Below are 18,190 nucleotides of genomic sequence, written 5' to 3' on the forward strand. Positions count from 1 at the left end.
TCGCATATTCACATTTTTCACATTACATTGGCCAACTGTTTGCCGTTGCCAAGGCTAGCCAGACGGGCAAGGGTAACCATGACTACGGCAAGCGGCGCCACAACAAATCCCAGCTAGAAATTTTCATTACTAAGCAGAGCCAGCAAAATGCTGCATCAGGGCATAATCCTGCGCGAGGGACATGTCACGCGAACCATCTACAATCTGGTAAGCAACATATCCAATTGCACATCATCTGCTATTTAAGCCATGCCTTGACCAGATCAAGGATAAGCGCTATGAGGACGTGATCGAGTGCATTGCGAACTGCGGCGAGGCGGCCAATACGCGAGCAGGTCTCTCCACGCTGGGCCATTGCTACTATCATGCCCAGAAGTACGAGGAGGCGGCCAGCTGCTATGAGCAGCTCTGCCAGCTGGTGCCCAAGGAGCCCAAGTACAGGTGAGTCTGGTGCACAACAATTGTCGTTCCCATTTGCTGTCACTGCAAACGCTCGGCAGATTCTACTATGCGCAGTCGCTCTACCAGGCGGGCATTTTTGCGGAGGCACTGCGCGTCTTGAAGCAGATTGGCGACAAGGAGTCGGAGCTGCGTGAGCAATGCCTGCATCTGCAGAGCGCCATACTCTATTCGAGTGAGGATTATGCTGGCGCCCAGAGCCTGCTCAATCAGCGCGCCGGCGGCACTGCCGATACGCTCAACGATGAGGGCTGTCTGCTCTACCAGGCGGATGAGCACGAGGCGGCGGTGCTGCGTTTTCAGTCGGCGCTCCAGGTGGGCGGCTTCAATCCCCTGGTGGCCTACAATGTGGCACTGGCGCACTTTCAGCGCAAGCAGCGCGCCCAGGCCCTCGACTACACATCGGAGATTGTGGAGCGCGGCATGCGCAATCATCCAGAGCTGGGCATTGGTGCTCAGGTGGACACGGATGGTAGCGCACGCAGCGTGGGCAATCCCATTACCATGGCCTTATCCGGAATTACACAGGCCCTCAATCTGAAGGCGGCCTTGGAGTATCAGGATGGCAATGTGGAAGCGGCACGGGATGCCCTGCTTGATTTGCCGCCACGCGCGGAAAGTGAGCTGGATCCGGTTACGCTGCACAATATGGCACTGACCGATGCCCAAGGACCTGTTGGGGGCCTACGCAAATTGGCGTTCCTGCTGCAGCTGGGCGCACCTGCCTGCCCCAAGGAGACTTTCGCTAACATTCTGCTGACCTGCTGCAAGCACGAGCTCTACGAGACGGCCGCTGATATTCTGGCCGAGCACACAGACCTCACATACAAGTATCTATCGCAGTATCTGTACGAGCTGCTGGATGCGCTGATTACGGCTCAGACCAGCGGCGAGCTGGCTGAAAAGAAGCTGGGCACGCTCGCCTCCAGCTTGTCGGGTAAGCTGCGCAGCCTGGCCGCTCGGGTGCAGGAGGTGAGGGCAACTAGTGAGCAACAGGCGCTCAGGGATGCGCTCAAGGATTACGAGCAGGCGCTGGAGCTGTAAGCGAGACTTCTTCCCGATTGGCGATATATATACGCATGTATATGTTCTTCTTCCCTCACCACAGCTATCTGCCCGTGGTCATGGCACGTGCCTGGATCTCTTGGCGTGAGGATGACTTCCTGGGCGCCGAGCGTGAGTTTCGCTCCAGCGCAGAGTTCTGCTCCGAGAACGCCATCTGCTCAGTGTGGCGCCTAAATGCCGGCCACGTGCTCTTCATGCAGGACAAGTACAAAGAGGCGGCCGCCTTTTATGAGCCCATCGTGCGCCAGCACTCGGACGATGTAGATCTACACCGCTTACTCATATGGCCTCGGCCATACTCATGTGAATCTGAATCTCTTTTCAGATCATGTCCGTGTCGGCAGCGGTGCTGGCCAATTTGTGCGTCTCCTACATCATGACGTTTCAGAACGAAGAGGCCGAGGAGCTGATGCGCAAAGTGGAGAACGCCGAGGAGCTGAAGGGTAATCAGGGCAAGCAGTATCATCATTTGTGCATTGTCAACCTGGTGGTGGGCACCCTGTACTGCGCCAAATCCAACTATGAGTTTGGACTCTCGCGCATCGCCCACGCCCTCGAGGGCGGCTCGGGTGCACGCCTCTATGCGGACACCTGGCTGCATGTCAAACGCTGTGTGCTTGGCCTTCTGACCGGCATGGCCAAGCAGAACATTATACTGCCGTATCCGGCCGTGCAGGAGGTGCTCAATTTCCTAAAATCGTGTGAAGCCTATGGCCTGTTCACGCCAGCCAACATTTATGCGGCCACGGAGCAGCCGCCCAGCGAGCCGCTTACCATTGGACTAGAAGCCCGAAAACTTCGGCTGCTGTTGATAAAGCTAAGCGAGTATGAAAATTAGAACGTTAATCATCAATCAGTCAATCAAAATACCTGCTAATTCAGTCTGTCTTTTATGAGTACGAAATATATCCGAAATCTGTTTCGTGTTTTCTTCACAATTCGTAATTTAAGTTTATTTCAATATATGCTGCGCTGCTATAGAGATTTGTATATGATTTTGGGAATGGATTACAAGTGTTGCGACATGATTATATTGGAACGAAAAGTCCAAACGAAACAAAATACACAGAAATGCCAACTGCAAGCCAAACGAAATTTGTGCTGTAGCTCAAACATTAACATAGATACATATATTTATATTTATATATATAGACGTATAGATGGGCGTGCGTGGGTTTAGGCCAGCAACGCGGACGTGGCCATCTCGCTGACGCCGCAGGTGTTGTCGCCGCGATAGACGCGATAGTAGCCCTGCTCGCCCCAGCGCGGACCCCACGAGTTTTTAACGATCCAATAGGGCAGCGTCTTGTGGAAGTTGGGATAGTCGGAAACGCCGTAGCCGACAATCAAAACGCCATGGTCAAGATTCTTTCTGTTGCAGAGCGGCGACCATGGATGCGAGACACCGCCGCGATAGAATTGCATGGCATTGGCATTGATGCCTGTTGGGCGAATCAAAATAGGAGTTAAATTGAATAATTATTGTATGGGTCTACGCACCGATGGAAATGGGTCCGTTTGTGAGCAGCCACTCCTGCATGGCAGTCTCATTGCCCTTGGGCAGGTCGACAAAGCCAGACACTTGCACATGGGAGAGCGTCTTGTTGAAATGGCACTGCTTCTTCTTGGCCTCGTACGGATACTCGGACTCGTACTCGAGGCCGCCAATGTCCTTGATGGCTCTGCGGAAGGCGTTCGAAGGGTTTCGATTATGAGTGCATAATTGAAATTTAAATTGCTGAAACTTACTTGTAAGCATTGTCCATAAGTCCACCATTGCAGGCGCTATCTGTGGAATCGCAGTCGAGCAGCTCCTGTTCGGAGAACTCCTGCAAGTTGCCAGTTTTGATGGCATACGCACCCTCAATGTTGCCGGTCACACTGAATGCCCAACAGGAGCCGCACTGTCCCTGGTTCTTGACATGCGTGACTGCTTTCTTTTGCCGCCAGTCAAATTCCTTGGGCAGCTCACCCGCATAGGCGGGCACCACAGCAGCCGCGCCGCCCGTCGGCTTGTCCTCGCTGCGCTGCCACAGACCAGCGCGCTCTGCGTACTCCGTGCTGGTCATGTCCGCAAACTCGGTGATGCCATACTTGGCGCTGCCTCGCTCATTGGCATTCAGCTCCTGGATGGTCTTCAGGCTCTGACGGAAGATGCGCAGCCGCATCTGATGCTCAGCGCTGTTGGCATAGCGACGCTTGTACTTGACCTGGAACTTGTGGAACAGATGGTCCACCTTGTTGAGCGTGTGATGATTGTGCTTCTTGTGCGTCTTCTTCTCGGCCCACTCCACGGAGCGGCTGTGGCGAGCATGGACGGCCGGCTGATTGTGGCACTTGAACGTCACTTCGTGGCCCTGTTCCAGCCACGGCTGCGCCCAGATCTCCACAATGCAGCGCCGCTGTGCATCATTGCTGTCAACCAGATCCGCATCGATGCGCGTCAAAGTGCCCGAGACAACCTGACGCGTGGCCGAATAGACCTTGACAATTCTGTGCGACAGAAACAGGGTATCAAAATGTGAACACAAAATTTGAGACGCAGCTGATGTCACCCACCTGTAGTGCGGTCCCTCGCCAGCGGTGAGCTTGTCCAGCGTACGCTGCAGCTGCTCCTCCGCCTGTTTCTCATCGTAGGGCTTCCGGCCGCCCACGGGCACATCGTTCAGGCTACGCCTATTGCGGGACAGCTGCAAAGGCAAAATAAGCTGAGGTTAAGGATAACTACATAACTACAACATAGGAAAACTACAGTGAAAGATCTCTTGAAGGGACAACCACGGCTGTTCCAGTTTATTGTCGTGGAAATTACAGTAGTTCGGGAAAACATAGATTCATTCATCATTTGCCAATGTTGCCAAAATAAATTATATCAAGTTTCGAGATAATTAGCTGTCACGAGAACTGGGCTATTAATAATCCGACCAAGAGAATATCCCTAGAAATATTTGCTACGTAACGTCCCCTCATAACCAGATGCGGGTTGATATACGCGGATATGCGGATATAGATAATTGACGAAAATTTTGATAGCTACTTGGCTCTCAGCTAGAAACCACACTCGGCTGGGATAATGTAGTCGTCCATCACACGAACGATACGCAGCTTACCCTCGGAGTCGACACCCACTTGACCCACTTCAGCCTCTAGCTTCTGTTCATGTTCAAGGCGCTTCAGTTTCTGTTCTCGACGACGAACCACCATCGCAGCAGCGGCCAGAGCCTCGTGGCGCAGCCAGCTGGACATGATCCAAATACTGCGCAGACGCAACATTAGCGAAGATGGTTTCATTTTTTTTATTTTCCCACTTTGTACGCGGTTGGGGGGAACCGGGAAACGGGAATCGAGAATCGGTTCCAAAACACACGCACAATATTATTTGTCTATATGTCCAATACTATGAAATTTGAAAGGAGCTCTCGGTCAGGTCAGTGAATAGGAATCACCTAGAAAACGTGTAACAAACGTAAAAATATTCTGTATTATTTGAATAGTGTGCTGCTTGAGCTTAACTGAGGAACGTTTTTAAATTTGGAGCCAACTGGCAGCAGAGCCCCTTCAACGTTTCCAGCTGCGCCTGCTGAGTATTAGAAAATCGGAAGCAAAAAAAAAACCTCCGATTGCTTCACTAATCCTTCTCTGATGGCACAGCCAGCCAGCAGGCTCTGACGGTTGCCAAACCCGCAATTCGGAGACCCCCAATTCACTTGGCCAGCCAAAGAGACAGAGAGAGAGAGAGAGGGAGAAAGGGAGAGGAGCATAGAGACATGTGGCATATAAATGGCATTCAATGGCAAACGCAAAACCAATTAAACCAAACATTCTGGTTGGAAATACGTTGCCTGTTGGCATCGCTAGATTATTGTTGGGCTGCGGGATGGAGGGGGGTGGGAGGCAAGGGCCTACTGCGTGGTGTGGGCGTGTTATTGACGGGAACGGGAACGGGCACGGGAACAGGAGCAGCAGCAGCAGCAGCAGCAGCAGCGGGCACTGCAGGTGAGTTGGAGAATGCAATGACAACAATACGAAATGAAATGTAATGGCAACGACGTGTGTATAATTAAAAGGGTAGCCAGGTAGGTTGCCGGGTTGGCTCCGAGCAGGGCTCCAACTGCGTCGGCTTCTGTTTCCGTTTGACCTGCCGCGACATGAATTCATTAAAGCCGCCTGTTCTCGGCATGTCCTGCCCCCTTCTACATAGTCCTAGGCTACATATTCGGTATTGAAATAAGAATTAAAACGTAATTTATGTTCAGGGACGGACACCGGGCAAATGACCCGTAAAATGCATTTCGATATGTTGACAGTTGAGTTGAGTTGAGCCCGACATTCGATTGCATTCCCTAATCCCTCTGATTTCAGATCAAACCAGCTCAACAAAAGGGCCATTTTTCGTGGATTGGTGTCCGGGATTTGAAATGCGATTTATTGGATTCATTTATTTGCATAGATACATCGACTTCCTGGCATTAGGAGTACTTAATTTGATTTACCCGGATAATTTCTGCTAGTATATATATCATATATATTTTTTAAATGCTGTTAAGTATACAAAGTGTATAGAATATTCGGCATATACTGTTTTTTAGCTCTAGCTCTATGATTTTTAATTTGATTTTCCATCTACCACGGACACTGTGCAGAGCCCCTCTGCGACAGAGTTGGGTGTTGGGTTAAAAGTAGAGCATCAAGGATAATGAGAACACTTTTACGCAGCACTGTATGCTGCTAAGGGGCGCACACGCACACACACACACACACACATGCCACTTGAGGTCGGCCCCCCTAAGATATGTACATATAGACAGTTAGGGGCAGGGGCAGAGGGGCAGATGCGACAGGGGGCGGGTTAAACAGATTGCGGCCGTAATTTGAAAGCGAAAACTCATTTGATTATTAAGCTGAAATAAGTGCGACGGGGAGTAGGAGGAGGGGGAGACGCTTCGCTTGGTTGGACTATGCCAACAACGCCCCCTTTCAAGAGCCCAGGTGTGTTTGTGTGTGTGTCTGTTAACACAGGGCAGGTGAGAAAAACGAGAAGCTTAAATAAATTTAATTAAATAACATTTTCCTTTTATTGTATTCATTTACTTTACGAGTATTCGTATATATTGCATATAGGCGACACAAGAACTGAGTGTGTGTGTGTGTGTGTGGGGGGTGTGTGCGTGGGTGTGCGTGTGTGTGTAATATGATTGTAATATTCATATCTCATGATGGTAATGATAATGTGTCCTACTCCTGCTCCGGCTCCTGCTGCTGCTGCTCCTGCACCGGCACCGGCTCCTGCTGCTGCTCCTGTTCCTCCCCCACCTGCTGCTGCTGCTGCTGCTTCAACTCGGAGCGCTGCTGCTCAATGGTCTTCTCAAAATTATACGCACCCACCGATAGGATATCGTCCAGCCAGCGCTTCTCATTATCATTGAGCTCCGCTGTGGGCACGGTGGCCGCCTCCCCAGCATCAGTGGCTGACTCGTTACCGTTAATTGACGTGCTAGGCTCATTAGTGGGTTCTGCTAGTGAGGGTATAACTGTTGTGCTGGTGCTGGTCGCTGAGCTGGTCGCTGAGCTGGCGGCTGAGCTGGAGCTGCCCACCCGTCGCCTGTTCGCGTCCGTTGTTAAAATTTGTGCTTCCAACTGAGCCATTTCACTGTCGCTCAATTCGTTTCGCTGCCCGCCATTGAAGATGCTGTTACTCACGTATTTGTCGTTGAGCACCTTGGAGCGCTGCTCGGTATCGACGGCCAGGGCATTGTCGGCCACATCGCTGCAATTGGTGTTGACCAGCTCGCGCTGCTTGTCGCCCCACTGTGTGGTGATCCAGGGCCTTTCCAGTATGACCAGGCGGCAAATTGTGTCCGCATCTTTCGCCTTTGTGTCCACTGCATTCAGCAGAATCTCGTAGCGCACCCCGTTCACAATTTCGCGAAAGGCATCGATGATATTTACAAAGTTCATCGAGAGTGGCAGAAATGTCATCGCAATATTCTGCACGCCAATCAAATTGGGCGACAGATATTCCCGCTCCCCGGGATTTAGTACATGTACCAATTTGATGGGCGGCTCGCTGATCCCTGCCTCATCCGTGCTCGTCTGCGTGTGTATGTGTGTGTGTTTTTTGTGTGTGTGTGTGTGTGTGCAAAGACAAAAACAGAAAGCAAAACACAAATTTGTTTAAGGAGAATACACACACAGAGAGAGAGAGAGAGAACATCAATTTTGGAACATGGGCATTATAATGAATACAGCAAAGCAATTGCAATTACAGTGGCAATTGCTAAATGTGTGTATGTGGGTGTGCGTGTGTGTGTGCCAGCACCATGGATCAAAACGGTTAATAGCTTGGGTAAATGATTTATGTAATTAAGTGCTTAACCCACTATATTATATGGTAATTGCATTAATATCACGTTAATTTAGCTGGCCGATGATTTAGGCACAGCCTAAAACGTGAGAGCTAGAAAGCTGAATTTTATACACAAGATAACTGTTTCGTACGCGTATAGTTGTAGAAAATCTGTATTCAATTTAATGCAAAATATTTTTCCTGGAAACAACCAATAGTACTTTTAACATTATATGTATGTATGTACATCCATATGTATGTATGCCGCAGATGGTTTACTGCATGTTGCTGTAGATGCCCGTCATAGCTCGCTATGTACATATGTCTGTACCGAGAATTTGCGATTGAGTGTAAGCATAGTAGCATAGACAGAGAGAGATTCTGCTGCTGAGCGAGGTTTGATCGTAGAGCGCTGACTGAAGAAGAGTAACGGAGAGAACAATAGTTACACTATTTTGAGTGACTAATTAGATTGGTGAAATTAAACTAAAGGAAGTTTTGAGAAGTTTCTGTGCTGCAAAATTGCGAATACAATGGATAGCAATCACTAAGCGCCGACATACATATGTATATGTACATAAATACACATGTACATACTTACATGATATTTCGTTAATAGGCTTAAAGCTTTATTCGGTGGAAATCAGGAGAGCAGTTAAAAATCAATAGATATACATATGTAATTACGACACGATTTAAAAACTGGCAACAGCTTTAATTGTGTGTCAGGTTTCCTCCCTTTGGACAGCCTAATGAACTCAGCATAATTGCAATTACATTGCCGCAACGCAGAGAGGCGGAGGTCGAGAGAAATCGAGTAGGGAGTGTGGAGTGTGTGCAGAGATAGAGGAGACATTTGGCCAATTAAGTCAATCAGAGGAGCAACGCTTCGCTGAGCTTGCGGCAGGTCACAGAAACTAATTAACCGACGATGCAAAATGGGTTGCACATCACCCCGCCGCACCGCATTGCACCCAAAAACTAGTTTGAGGATTGCAACAACAAAATTCATCGATAAATGATGAGCCACAAAATGCAGCAAATAGACAACAGATGGCGACGGCGACGGCAAGGGGCGAAGTCAGTGCTGAATAATTTACGAATTAAAAGCATAAAATAAAGACTGAAAACAACAAATACAGCCGAGAAAGAGCGAGCAGCAGACAAAGATAGAACCAGAGGGAAAGGGAGAGCGAGAGCTAGAGGGCAGAGCTGAGATTGCATAGCTTACAGCATGGTGACGTTTCGGTCGTTCATCCTCATTGCGGCTGACGTTTTGTGTCTGCAGCGTGACAAAAAGCCGAAAAGTGCATAAAAAAAACTTTTTGACGGCGATTGCGTCACTGCAGCAGTCAACGCCAGCAGCGGCAATGACAGCGCAGTCAGCGTCCGCATCAACTATGTTGATGGTTGGCTGATGCTTGAGCTGATTATGTTGTGTGCGGGGGACTTGCGGGCTGCATCGGGTGTGGGTGCGGGTGTGGGTGTGGGTGGTTGGTTGAGTTGATTCGGTCTTGGCATTGTTGATGTAGTTTGTTGCTGCTACTGCTGCAGCTTGTTTGCAGCTTGTTTTTCAATTAAACTTTACGGCACTTTAAGCAACACCCCAAAGTTGCCATAGAACACAAATAAGGCATGCTAACTGAACTAGCAGATATCCTGTATTCTGCTTAAATTAACATTCGATCTATATCAAATCGGCAGTGCTTGATTATAGTCTCCAAACATGCCTATACTATAATATAAAAATATTCCTTATGTCTGAATGGTTACAAGAACCTTACTACCGAATTTGGTGGCTCTTTTAATTAGCGACTTATGCTTATTGGAAAATGCTTTTCGATGGATTTGCAGTTGACTATAACTTGAAACACTAGGCCTTATACTCTCTATATACCCTTTTTTTGCCATTGCAATGGGTACAGGGCGTCGAAAGACGCTGATGGCTTTTGCAGATTGCCAGTTGGCCATGTTATGAAGGCTTCCCCGTTTGGTTGTCCTGGCAACTTAATGCGCAACCAAGGAACACACAACCAGCCAAGCTTCACTCCTTGGAGCATATTAAATGTACACTTGGTTTGCGCATCAGAGTGAATTATAACTTTCGATAATTAGTTCACGCCCATCAAAACTGAACAATTCGAAATATATTTGAATTATAGTGTGATAGCGGCAGTACAAATTTCTAATAGATTCTGAGTTGTATTTTTTCATCTAGCTATAGTTGTTCAAGCATTTTCATGGTTCACATTGGCCCGGCTTATGTCGAAACTTTTCGCATCTGACAGTTGATGCCAAAGTTGCTGTTGCAGCTGCAGTTGATGCTGCTTCTGCTGCTGCAACGTGCTGCGCATCGGTGTTAACAGGCTTTCATGAATAAATATTGCACTGCGTTGGGGGCTGGGGCTGATGCATAAAAGAGATGCGCTGGGGCATTAGCTGATGCAATGTTGAAAAACTTTAATTGAATTGATGTAAAAAACAAATAAATATATAAACGAGAAAGAAGCGCTATCTGCGGCACGCCGAATATTTAATACCCTTGCAGACCGAACCCTTTCATAATACTCATAATGATTTGCTCGTATCTAAGAAGCACAGGGAAAATACATAGTTAATGCCGAGTACGGTTAAGATATCTTGAAAAATAAAAAAATTTATCATAGTGGTCTGATGTAAACAAGATTTTGCATAAGTTTAGGGAGCAATTTGGTGAAGATATCTTGAAAAACAAAAAAGTTGACCATAGAACAACTTAATTTTCGACCGATTGTTCCTATGGCAGCTATATGATATAGTAGTCCGATGTTGATAGGATTTTGCATAGATTAAGGGAGCATAGTGAAACTTAAAAATGCCGAGTTTGACGAAAATATCTTGAAAAACAAAAAAATTTTCCATAGAACAACTTAATTTTCGACCAATCGTTCCTATGGCAGCTATTTGATATAGTGGTCCGATATTGATAAGATTTTGCATATATATAAGAAGCATAGTAAAACAAATAACTACCGAATTTGGCCAAGCTATCTTAATTAACAAAGAAAATTTTCATACAAGAACCTACTTTTCAACCGATCGTTCCTATGGCAGCTATGTGATATAGTCATCCGATTCAGCCAGAGGGACGTATGCCTAGTTTCATGACGATAGCTTCAAAACTGAGAGACTAGTTCGCATGGAAACAGACAGACGGACATGGCTATATTGACACGACTGTTGATACTGATCAAGAATATATATACTTTATTAGGTCGGAGATGTCTTCTTCTATGCGTAACACATTTTGAGACAAAATTATAATACCCTCTGCAAGGGTATAAAAAATGAGACAGCGCGCGAATGGTAAGGCCTCACAACGCAAATTGCAATTTTATAAATTGCCAATTTGCCGTAAAACCGTTGATTTTAATTAAGGCTTAATTAAAGAGTTTACCAACGTATAAATAAATAAACTTGGCCAGAAGTCAAACGTATATTTTTAAATATGTATGCTCACACACAAAAAAAATGTCACATAAAAACCGGTATTTCCAAAAACTGTCAACATCAGCCGGGTTGATAGGTTCCAGCGCTCGGGAGGGGCATCTGGCTAGCGGGTATTGTGCAAACAGCTTAACATACCCTTACAGAGGGTATTACGGCTTTGTCACGAAACATCTCCCGCGACACAATCAACTTTTCGAATATATTCCTGATCAGCAGGAAGGGCAAATAAAAATTGTATATAATAACCCTTCTAAGCTATGTATGTATATGCCTGCAAGGGTAATTAGTCTTCGGTGTTGTTCTTGCTGGTTACGTTTTCTTTTGCTCAAGGTCAGTCGCTTCTAGGAGCTGAATAAGCGTGTGTGTTTTACATACGCTTCTGCCGCATTTTTAGACGCATGTTTAATGACCACATTCACCTTGGCCAAAGCTCTTTCTTTGAGCCCTCTGCACCAGAGCTTCTTAGCCGACAGCCCTTGCGAGTAAAAAGTGACTATTTTGCAGTCAGCCGCATTCGACAGCGTTCTACTCTGTTTATTGTCTAAGTGTAAGTTTCATCAATTTATCTGGCCGAAATTTGTACCTTGACTGACCTTGTTTTTAATAAATAAACAAGGTCAGTCAAGGTACAAATTTCTTAACCTAACAAGGCAATTTTTAAGAGGAATAGGGTATGACATCTCCTACTCTTTACTGGCATTATAAATGTAAACTCCAGTTTCTCTAAGTGTATGCGTATTCTACAATTTTTGGATATGGTAGGTGCTGGGTGACTCTATGCAACTTAAGCCTTCGACGGTATCCTTTGCCAAACTTACCAATCACACACAGCGGGCACACTTTGAACAGCTCGGCCATGGATTCCATGTGAAACTCATTATAAACTTTGCCTTCAATACTCCCCCGGGTGATAATTTGTGCTGTGCCTGTGTGTGTGGGGGGGGGGGGGGGATATTGGGTGCTGTAAGGGGCCGTTTAGTGGATTCAATAACGTCATTTGCCGTATTAGGCGACATGACACAATGGGATCGAAATTGCCTCGATAATTCTTACTCAAGAGAAAGGGAGAATCCAATTTGCATATAGAGCCGGGCAAAGAGAATCGTATTTGACAATTGCTGACAATTTGTTGGCAAACTCAGAATTCACTGAAACGGATGCCGTTTGTGTTTCTGAATCATTCGCAGCTGATTTCCTAAATGACAAAAACAGTTGGACGAAAGCCATAAAGCCGCCTCCGGCGACGGTTCCTCTACATTGCTGAGCTCCAGCTATAAGTTTATTTTGCTTTGGTTTGCAATTTTGAGAGCAAGTTTTGTCTCTGACTGAATGAATATGAATATATGTATGTATATCCATGTGTGTGTGTATATTCACACATTTATTCACACAGTTCCGCATTTTATTCATTTATGTAAATATTTTTATGCATTGTTCGGTTGTGTTTGTTCGCATATGGAAATCGTTGACAGTTTCTTTGTCTCTCTATTTTATTTATTTAAATTTGTAGAGTATACGTTTAGTAGTTATAATGTTGACAACATTAGGGTATATATGCGTGTTAAACAGGTTTGGTTCTTTAATATCATATTTCAATTTAAGCTTTAGTGGTCTGCATATAAAGTATTTCATAACACAAATTTATTTACTCTTACTGAAAGTCGGCTTAAATTAAAACAATAATAAAATTATGCGCTTCAGAAAAAAAGTCGTTTCATATGTAAAATGAAATCATTTATTGAGCTTCTTGATTTTTGTATTATACACGAGCTGGTTTTTCTGCCAAATGAAAACATTTTAATTGAAATTGATGACTATGCCCGGCGGGGCTACGGTTTTCCATTGGGGGGTGTGAGGGAGAGCCTATAAATTCTTGATTTGCCCGCCTCCTGCCACAGACAGCCTGCAATTCATTAATCTGATTTTTTGGTTCACTCTACTCTTTTTTAGCTGGAGAAAGAGTGAACTAAGTGAAATGCTGCCTATTGTTATAGTAATAACAAGTTATATACCGTTGCTGATTCATTAAAATTTTACATTTTAATTGCGAATTAAACAGGTTTTTGTATCCAAGTGGGGGAGTGGGGACATGTGTGCATGGAATGCAATTAGACGCTTATAGTATATTCATATGAATGAGTCAACATGTTTGTTTGAAAACATTTCTCCTACGGGAATTAGAAATAACTCGTTCTTGATATACCGTATGTAAGTAAAGTTTCATTCGACATTTGATCAGCCAACAAAAACAGTTCAAATTGCACTAATTGCTAAATAAACATTAAATAAGTCCAAACTAAAACGCAATTTCTGGTTCATAAATAGAAAGAATATAGGATAGATCAATGGGGTCCCCATTCTATCGGTCAAACTGATACAACAGCTGATTGCTAAGCTGAAATGGCGACGCAACAAAGAAAACAGACGAGGCGAACCGACAACAAAAACAAACGGGAGAATTGCAAATTTGATAAGCGCTTAAAACGCCAGCACCATAAATATAGATATTTATGTATATCTATATGTATACGTGCATAACAGAATTATTTTCTTAAAGTTATGTATCTTTCCATTACAGCCTTTTATTTATGCCTACGATTTTCTTTTGCTGACTAATCAAAGTTAATGTGTGGACGAGGAGACAATCAAAAAGTAAATAAGTATGGCGTACGCGAGCATGCATGTGTTAGTGTAGCCGTGTGAGTGTGCTGTGTTTGTGTCTGCTTGTGTTGTGTTTGTGTGTGTCGGCATTGTTAAAAACAGCAAAGCGAGCGAAAATAACGCAATTTCTGTAAATTGTAATTTCTGCTACAACCGCATTTACACTCAAAAAGCGTTAAGCTGTTGTCCAAAACATTTGTGAATCATAAACAAAAACATAACTCACCTCCTGTTCCTCGGCATCCGCTGGCGTCGTTTGGATTATGGCCAACAGAAAGAGCGCAACTGTTGCTGCTGCGAACAGCTTCATTGTGACAAGTTGTTTTGTTTTGTGTCGTAATTGTCGACAATATAAACGTTTAGATTTTACGCAATTTCACACGTACACAGATGGAACAGACTGTTTGTTTTGTCGCAATTTACGCCACTTTCAATAAATTTTGTTTAGTTTTTACACACACACACATATATATATTACAAATCGCAATAACCGTCGTCGTTCACTGACGAACTCGCACTGTCAAGCAGCCGTTGCTCATCTATTAACTTTACATTTCATAATGCTAATAACAGCGGGCGCTAACGTGATTCTGTTGCAGTTTGAAGTTGAAGATTTGTTGCATTTTGAATATTTCATTATTTGAATTCGGCTTGATGCGAAAAATACAAGTGTTAATTTAAACTAAATATATTTTTCTAGCCAGCAGCGAACTTTGTTGCAAAATAGCAAAAGCAACCAAATGTTGGAATTAACACCTGCTAACAAAGTGCTTACAGATCCGTAGCAGTTCCCAGCAGCTAACCAATCGATAGTCACAATGCGATAGTTCAATGTGGGTGACCACAGACAACGAGCGAAAACTTACATCTTTAGTAGAATATGGAATATGCTATATAAATCAAAGCTGAAATAAAAATGGAAGAATTTCGCAGTTTGTTCCTTAGGAATATTATCATAACATATGAAAGTCATTACTACCAATTTCATAACTTTAAATCAGTACAAGAGCGTGGGAGAATGACAGAACCCGAAACCAGGAAATGGTGCGTAACCGTGCGGATACGTTGCCCAAAACGGATATGTTCAAAAACAAGGCGTAAGCAATGCTTGGTAACCGCTGGCAACAGTGACCCCCAAACATAATGGATCCAAAATATTGATAAAGCGCAATGCATTTAACAATTTCCACTGGAGCAGATATGAGCACTCACATGGGCCGAACATATTTGAATTCCTGTGTCAAAGTGCCTATAGATCCATGCAATAATTGTCCGGCACCCGTCTATAATCGTCCCAAGCTATGCATGGGTAAAAAGACCAAGGCGTCGGCATCGAGCTGCAAGCAGCAGGATGCAGCAGCGGCATTAACCTGCACGGATCAGACGGGCATTAGAACACTGGCCAAGTTCTACGACAGCATACCAGGTATTAGTTACTTATGATACATTTGGCCCAAACGATTATCTAATTGGAAATATTTTTGAAGACTACTGTGAGGTGAAACATCTACACAAAGCAGAATTCTACTCAACTCTAGAAAGTCTACGCACCACCAGCCGAGAGCTGCGCGCTCTGCCTACACAGCCAGAACTAAAGGAAGCCCGCGCCAGCACCAGCAGCAGCTTCAGTATAACCAAACAGCGACACGTCAAAGGCAAGAAACTAAAAAAGAAGACTTCCAGCATACCTCCGCTGATCTTGGCAGACCATCCCATTATGCCTACTCCCGACGTCACGCACAGCTCTAGCTGCCCCAGCGATGAGTATGAAAAGTGCGTGCGTGATTTGAGCCGCATCGCAAATTTCAAACAGGAATTTGCCCTTGAGGTGGCCGACTTTAAACGATCTCTTAAGCTGTTCGAGAAAGAGTTCAAGCGCAATGCCGAGCGGCCCAAATCCACCAGTAGTGGCACGCAAGCCAGCAAAACTGCGCCATCAGTCAAGGTACCAGCTATGCACACCGCAGCACGCGCAAAAGTTCGCAGCGAAATGCTGCGAAAATGCTTCAGTGTTAATGATTTGAGTGCCAGTGCGACACCAACGCCCAAAATGGAGCTTCTAACGCTGAGCAACTATTTTCCGACTAAAGAGGTACCCAAGCTACAAATCGAATCCCCGCCGGCATCTTCCAAGCGTAGCAGCTGCAGTGCCGTTTCAGGCTCAAGTCGCGTGCGCAGGCGACGTGCTCGAAAAGCGAAAGTAGCGGCAGTGGAGACGGACCAGCAGCAGCAGCCTGAGTTACTGAACATCTTTGAGGTAGAGCAGTCAACAAAGCGCACATCAAGTGTGTCCCCACAACATCCGGTGGCACGACCTAATCTAGCAGCCACACTACGAGCCGAGGTTTCACGCAAAAAGGTTAAGGAGCTGCAGAACAACTGCACGTATCACGATCCCAGGCCGCAATTTGACTGGGAGGTCCGAAAAACGCCCGCCTGGAAATCGCTTTCACTTAAGTGAGTTTAATAAACCATACCAAATAATTCCCAATGTTACCTAATGGTTGTGGTCATTGCAGCGAACCTCATAAGGCACTGCTATCCATACGTCTAGCCACGCGCAAGGCGGAGCAGGCGCTGCAGGAGCGTCAATACGAGCTGCACATGCAAATGATGCAACAGCGTGTCAAATCCGCGCCACTGCTGCTAGAGGGCCCCACCTTTTGGGGCCCAGAGGTGGGCAAGCTCAGCCACAGTTGCCGCAGTGAAGGCATGCGACATGCCTGCGAGAGCAGTCTACATCGCCGGAGTAAGCAGTCCAAGAAAAAGTGCAACAGTAGCCGATGCCCCACAGCCGTCACCGATGCAGAGGCCAAACTGCAACAGATACGTAAAATCTATGGCTCTCCACTCAAGTGCAGCTCTCGGCAATCTCAGCGCTCCACTTCCCGTCGTCGCCACGTAGAACAGACGCCCGAGCCGCACGACAGCGGCGATGATTTGTGCAGCGTCGATCGCGCCTTTCTGTAAACCATAGCTCAACCCAAGACAATGTTTTTAATTAATGTCTGTGGCCCAACACAAAATACAAATTCATTGAAACTTTTCTCTGATTCTGACAAAACTCGTAGCTTTATTCAAGGCTGTTTTAGTGTGTACAGCGCCACAAAGTCTTCTACTACAGGATAAGCGATTCTCTCTTCCTCGCTGAGCGGAACATTGCCAGGCCGTTGTAGCAAAATAGTGAGCATACCTGCAGCACGAGCGGCAGCGGCCTCTGTGAGCGGAGAAAAAGGTAAGAACAGCGGAAAATAAGAGTATAATTCAAATATAAAGCTACTACAAAACGCACCGCCCGGCACATCCGTAAGGAAAAGCACATGCTGCGGTTCCACCTGAAGTATTTGGGAAATTTTCGTGTACGACTCCGTCTGCTGTTTGTGTCCCACGTTGGTGTCAAAGTGTGCACTGAGATGTGGCAGCAAGTCGCCAGCTATGCTGTGCTGGAAAATCAGCTTTTGGGCAGCCACACTGCCGCTCGAGTAGACAGCAATGCGAAGACCAGCCTCACGCCAGGTATGAAAGGCCGTGGCCACATCCTCGTATACACTGCAATTGGGGAGCAAAGAATTGTCAAGTTTAATCAGCAGTTTTGGGTCCAACTTACTGTCCCCTTAGCTGGCCGGAAGCATAGCCCTTGGCCCAGATCAAACCCTGCAGCGTTTTTAGCGGTGTCACCTTCAAATCTCTCTCGATAAGATAACGCACAAATCCAGTGATAAGCTGTGCGTCTACTGCGGTCTGAGTACCCAGAGTCGACGCATATTCTGCGAATTGGGGCAGAAGTTGCAAATCTTTTACAATTTGTTTTGTCGCATCCGTTTCCCATGTTTCTAGCAGATAGTGCTCGGCATTTTGTTTGGCATACGGAAAAAGTACTTCATGCACGAAACTTATTGAGGTTGTTGTGCCCTCAATATCCACTAACACTACTTTAGCGGTTAAATCTGGTATTGTCATGCTGAATCTTTTTTATAAAACGTATTTAAAATGTAGCAACTGATTTTGTTTTAAATGTTAAGTTGCTCTGCTAACAACTACCGGCTTGCCAACATATATCGGTAGCTGTGCTTAGAAATCGATTAATCTTATAAGACATTGATAGCACTGTTACAATTGACATGGCGCACAATTGCGTATTTTCCAGCACACAGGGATGCATATTTACCT

General features: G+C 45.7%; 6 protein-coding genes across 7 annotated transcripts; 2 read left to right on the forward strand and 4 right to left on the reverse strand.

Annotated features, from left to right (window-relative positions):
* Positions 1-42: 42 nt before the first annotated feature.
* On the forward strand, positions 43-2,462 carry Ttc30 (tetratricopeptide repeat domain 30). Its single transcript, XM_064696250.1, has 5 exons — positions 43-207; positions 263-441; positions 501-1,499; positions 1,568-1,784; positions 1,850-2,462. The coding sequence occupies exons 1-5, from the start codon at positions 148-150 to the stop codon at positions 2,360-2,362; spliced, it is 1,968 nt and encodes a 655-aa protein (XP_064552320.1). The 5' UTR covers positions 43-147; the 3' UTR covers positions 2,363-2,462.
* Positions 2,444-14,515, reverse strand: LOC135438100 (putative cysteine proteinase CG12163). Of its 2 annotated transcripts, XM_064696261.1 has the most exons (6): positions 14,247-14,515; positions 7,225-7,617; positions 4,084-4,214; positions 3,274-4,017; positions 3,025-3,206; positions 2,444-2,966 (listed from the first exon to the last, which is right to left on the reverse strand). In XM_064696261.1, the coding sequence occupies exons 1-6, from the start codon at positions 14,328-14,330 to the stop codon at positions 2,701-2,703; spliced, it is 1,800 nt and encodes a 599-aa protein (XP_064552331.1). In that variant the 5' UTR covers positions 14,331-14,515; the 3' UTR covers positions 2,444-2,700. The 2 variants fall into 2 exon arrangements, with proteins under 2 accessions (XP_064552331.1, XP_064552337.1); XM_064696267.1 differs by lacking the exon at positions 7,225-7,617 and having other exon boundaries at positions 14,247-14,513.
* Positions 4,084-5,054, reverse strand: LOC135438152 (uncharacterized). The gene is made up of 2 exons (XM_064696348.1): positions 4,635-5,054; positions 4,084-4,214 (listed from the first exon to the last, which is right to left on the reverse strand). Exons 1-2 carry the CDS (start codon positions 4,813-4,815, stop codon positions 4,201-4,203), a joined length of 195 nt encoding a protein of 64 aa, XP_064552418.1. The 5' UTR covers positions 4,816-5,054; the 3' UTR covers positions 4,084-4,200.
* On the reverse strand, positions 6,576-7,218 carry LOC135438146 (myotubularin-related protein DDB_G0290005-like). The gene has a single exon (XM_064696335.1). The coding sequence runs from the start codon at positions 7,168-7,170 to the stop codon at positions 6,760-6,762; it is 411 nt and encodes a 136-aa protein (XP_064552405.1). The 5' UTR covers positions 7,171-7,218; the 3' UTR covers positions 6,576-6,759.
* Positions 14,516-14,608: 93 nt separating the features above from the next.
* On the forward strand, positions 14,609-17,787 carry LOC135438115 (uncharacterized). The gene is made up of 3 exons (XM_064696277.1): positions 14,609-15,446; positions 15,508-16,477; positions 16,540-17,787. The coding sequence occupies exons 1-3, from the start codon at positions 15,191-15,193 to the stop codon at positions 16,988-16,990; spliced, it is 1,677 nt and encodes a 558-aa protein (XP_064552347.1). The 5' UTR covers positions 14,609-15,190; the 3' UTR covers positions 16,991-17,787.
* Positions 17,064-18,078, reverse strand: Enoph (Enolase-phosphatase). Its single transcript, XM_064696310.1, has 3 exons — positions 17,628-18,078; positions 17,313-17,569; positions 17,064-17,237 (listed from the first exon to the last, which is right to left on the reverse strand). The coding sequence occupies exons 1-3, from the start codon at positions 17,978-17,980 to the stop codon at positions 17,098-17,100; spliced, it is 750 nt and encodes a 249-aa protein (XP_064552380.1). The 5' UTR covers positions 17,981-18,078; the 3' UTR covers positions 17,064-17,097.
* Between the last annotated feature and the right edge of the window lie 112 nt (positions 18,079-18,190).

This window comes from Drosophila montana, unplaced genomic scaffold (assembly GCF_035044405.1).
Source record: "Drosophila montana isolate Dmon_TW-CO22-7 unplaced genomic scaffold, ASM3504440v1 contig_1505_1, whole genome shotgun sequence".
Classification (NCBI taxonomy): Eukaryota; Metazoa; Arthropoda; class Insecta; order Diptera; family Drosophilidae; genus Drosophila; species Drosophila montana.

What these genes read in the sequence shown, in the direction of transcription:
- Ttc30 (XM_064696250.1), top strand. Translation starts at nt 148, where the DNA reads ATGCTGCATCAGGGCATAATCCTGCGCGAGGGACATGTCACGCGAACC. An exon ending in CGCGAACCATCTACAATCTG is followed by an intron (nt 208 to 262) that starts GTAAGCAACATA and finishes TGCCTTGACCAG; the next exon opens with ATCAAGGATAAGCGCTATGA. An exon ending in TGCGCCAGCACTCGGACGAT is followed by an intron (nt 1,785 to 1,849) that starts GTAGATCTACAC and finishes ATCTCTTTTCAG; the next exon opens with ATCATGTCCGTGTCGGCAGC.
- LOC135438152 (XM_064696348.1), bottom strand. Translation starts at nt 4,815, where the DNA reads ATGAAACCATCTTCGCTAATGTTGCGTCTGCGCAGTATTTGGATCATG.
- LOC135438146 (XM_064696335.1), bottom strand. Translation starts at nt 7,170, where the DNA reads ATGGCTCAGTTGGAAGCACAAATTTTAACAACGGACGCGAACAGGCGA.
- LOC135438100 (XM_064696261.1), bottom strand. Translation starts at nt 14,330, where the DNA reads ATGAAGCTGTTCGCAGCAGCAACAGTTGCGCTCTTTCTGTTGGCCATA. An exon ending in AGGTGCTCAACGACAAATAC is followed by an intron (nt 4,215 to 7,224) that starts GTGAGTAACAGC and finishes TTGCCTTTGCAG; the next exon opens with CTGTCCCGCAATAGGCGTAG. An exon ending in AAACGGACCCATTTCCATCG is followed by an intron (nt 2,967 to 3,024) that starts GTGCGTAGACCC and finishes TTCGCCCAACAG; the next exon opens with GCATCAATGCCAATGCCATG.
- LOC135438115 (XM_064696277.1), top strand. Translation starts at nt 15,191, where the DNA reads ATGCATTTAACAATTTCCACTGGAGCAGATATGAGCACTCACATGGGC. An exon ending in GTTCTACGACAGCATACCAG is followed by an intron (nt 15,447 to 15,507) that starts GTATTAGTTACT and finishes ATATTTTTGAAG; the next exon opens with ACTACTGTGAGGTGAAACAT. An exon ending in TGGAAATCGCTTTCACTTAA is followed by an intron (nt 16,478 to 16,539) that starts GTGAGTTTAATA and finishes TGGTCATTGCAG; the next exon opens with CGAACCTCATAAGGCACTGC.
- Enoph (XM_064696310.1), bottom strand. Translation starts at nt 17,980, where the DNA reads ATGACAATACCAGATTTAACCGCTAAAGTAGTGTTAGTGGATATTGAG. An exon ending in TCCGGCCAGCTAAGGGGACA is followed by an intron (nt 17,570 to 17,627) that starts GTAAGTTGGACC and finishes CCCCAATTGCAG; the next exon opens with TGTATACGAGGATGTGGCCA. An exon ending in CCTTACGGATGTGCCGGGCG is followed by an intron (nt 17,238 to 17,312) that starts GTGCGTTTTGTA and finishes CTCCGCTCACAG; the next exon opens with AGGCCGCTGCCGCTCGTGCT.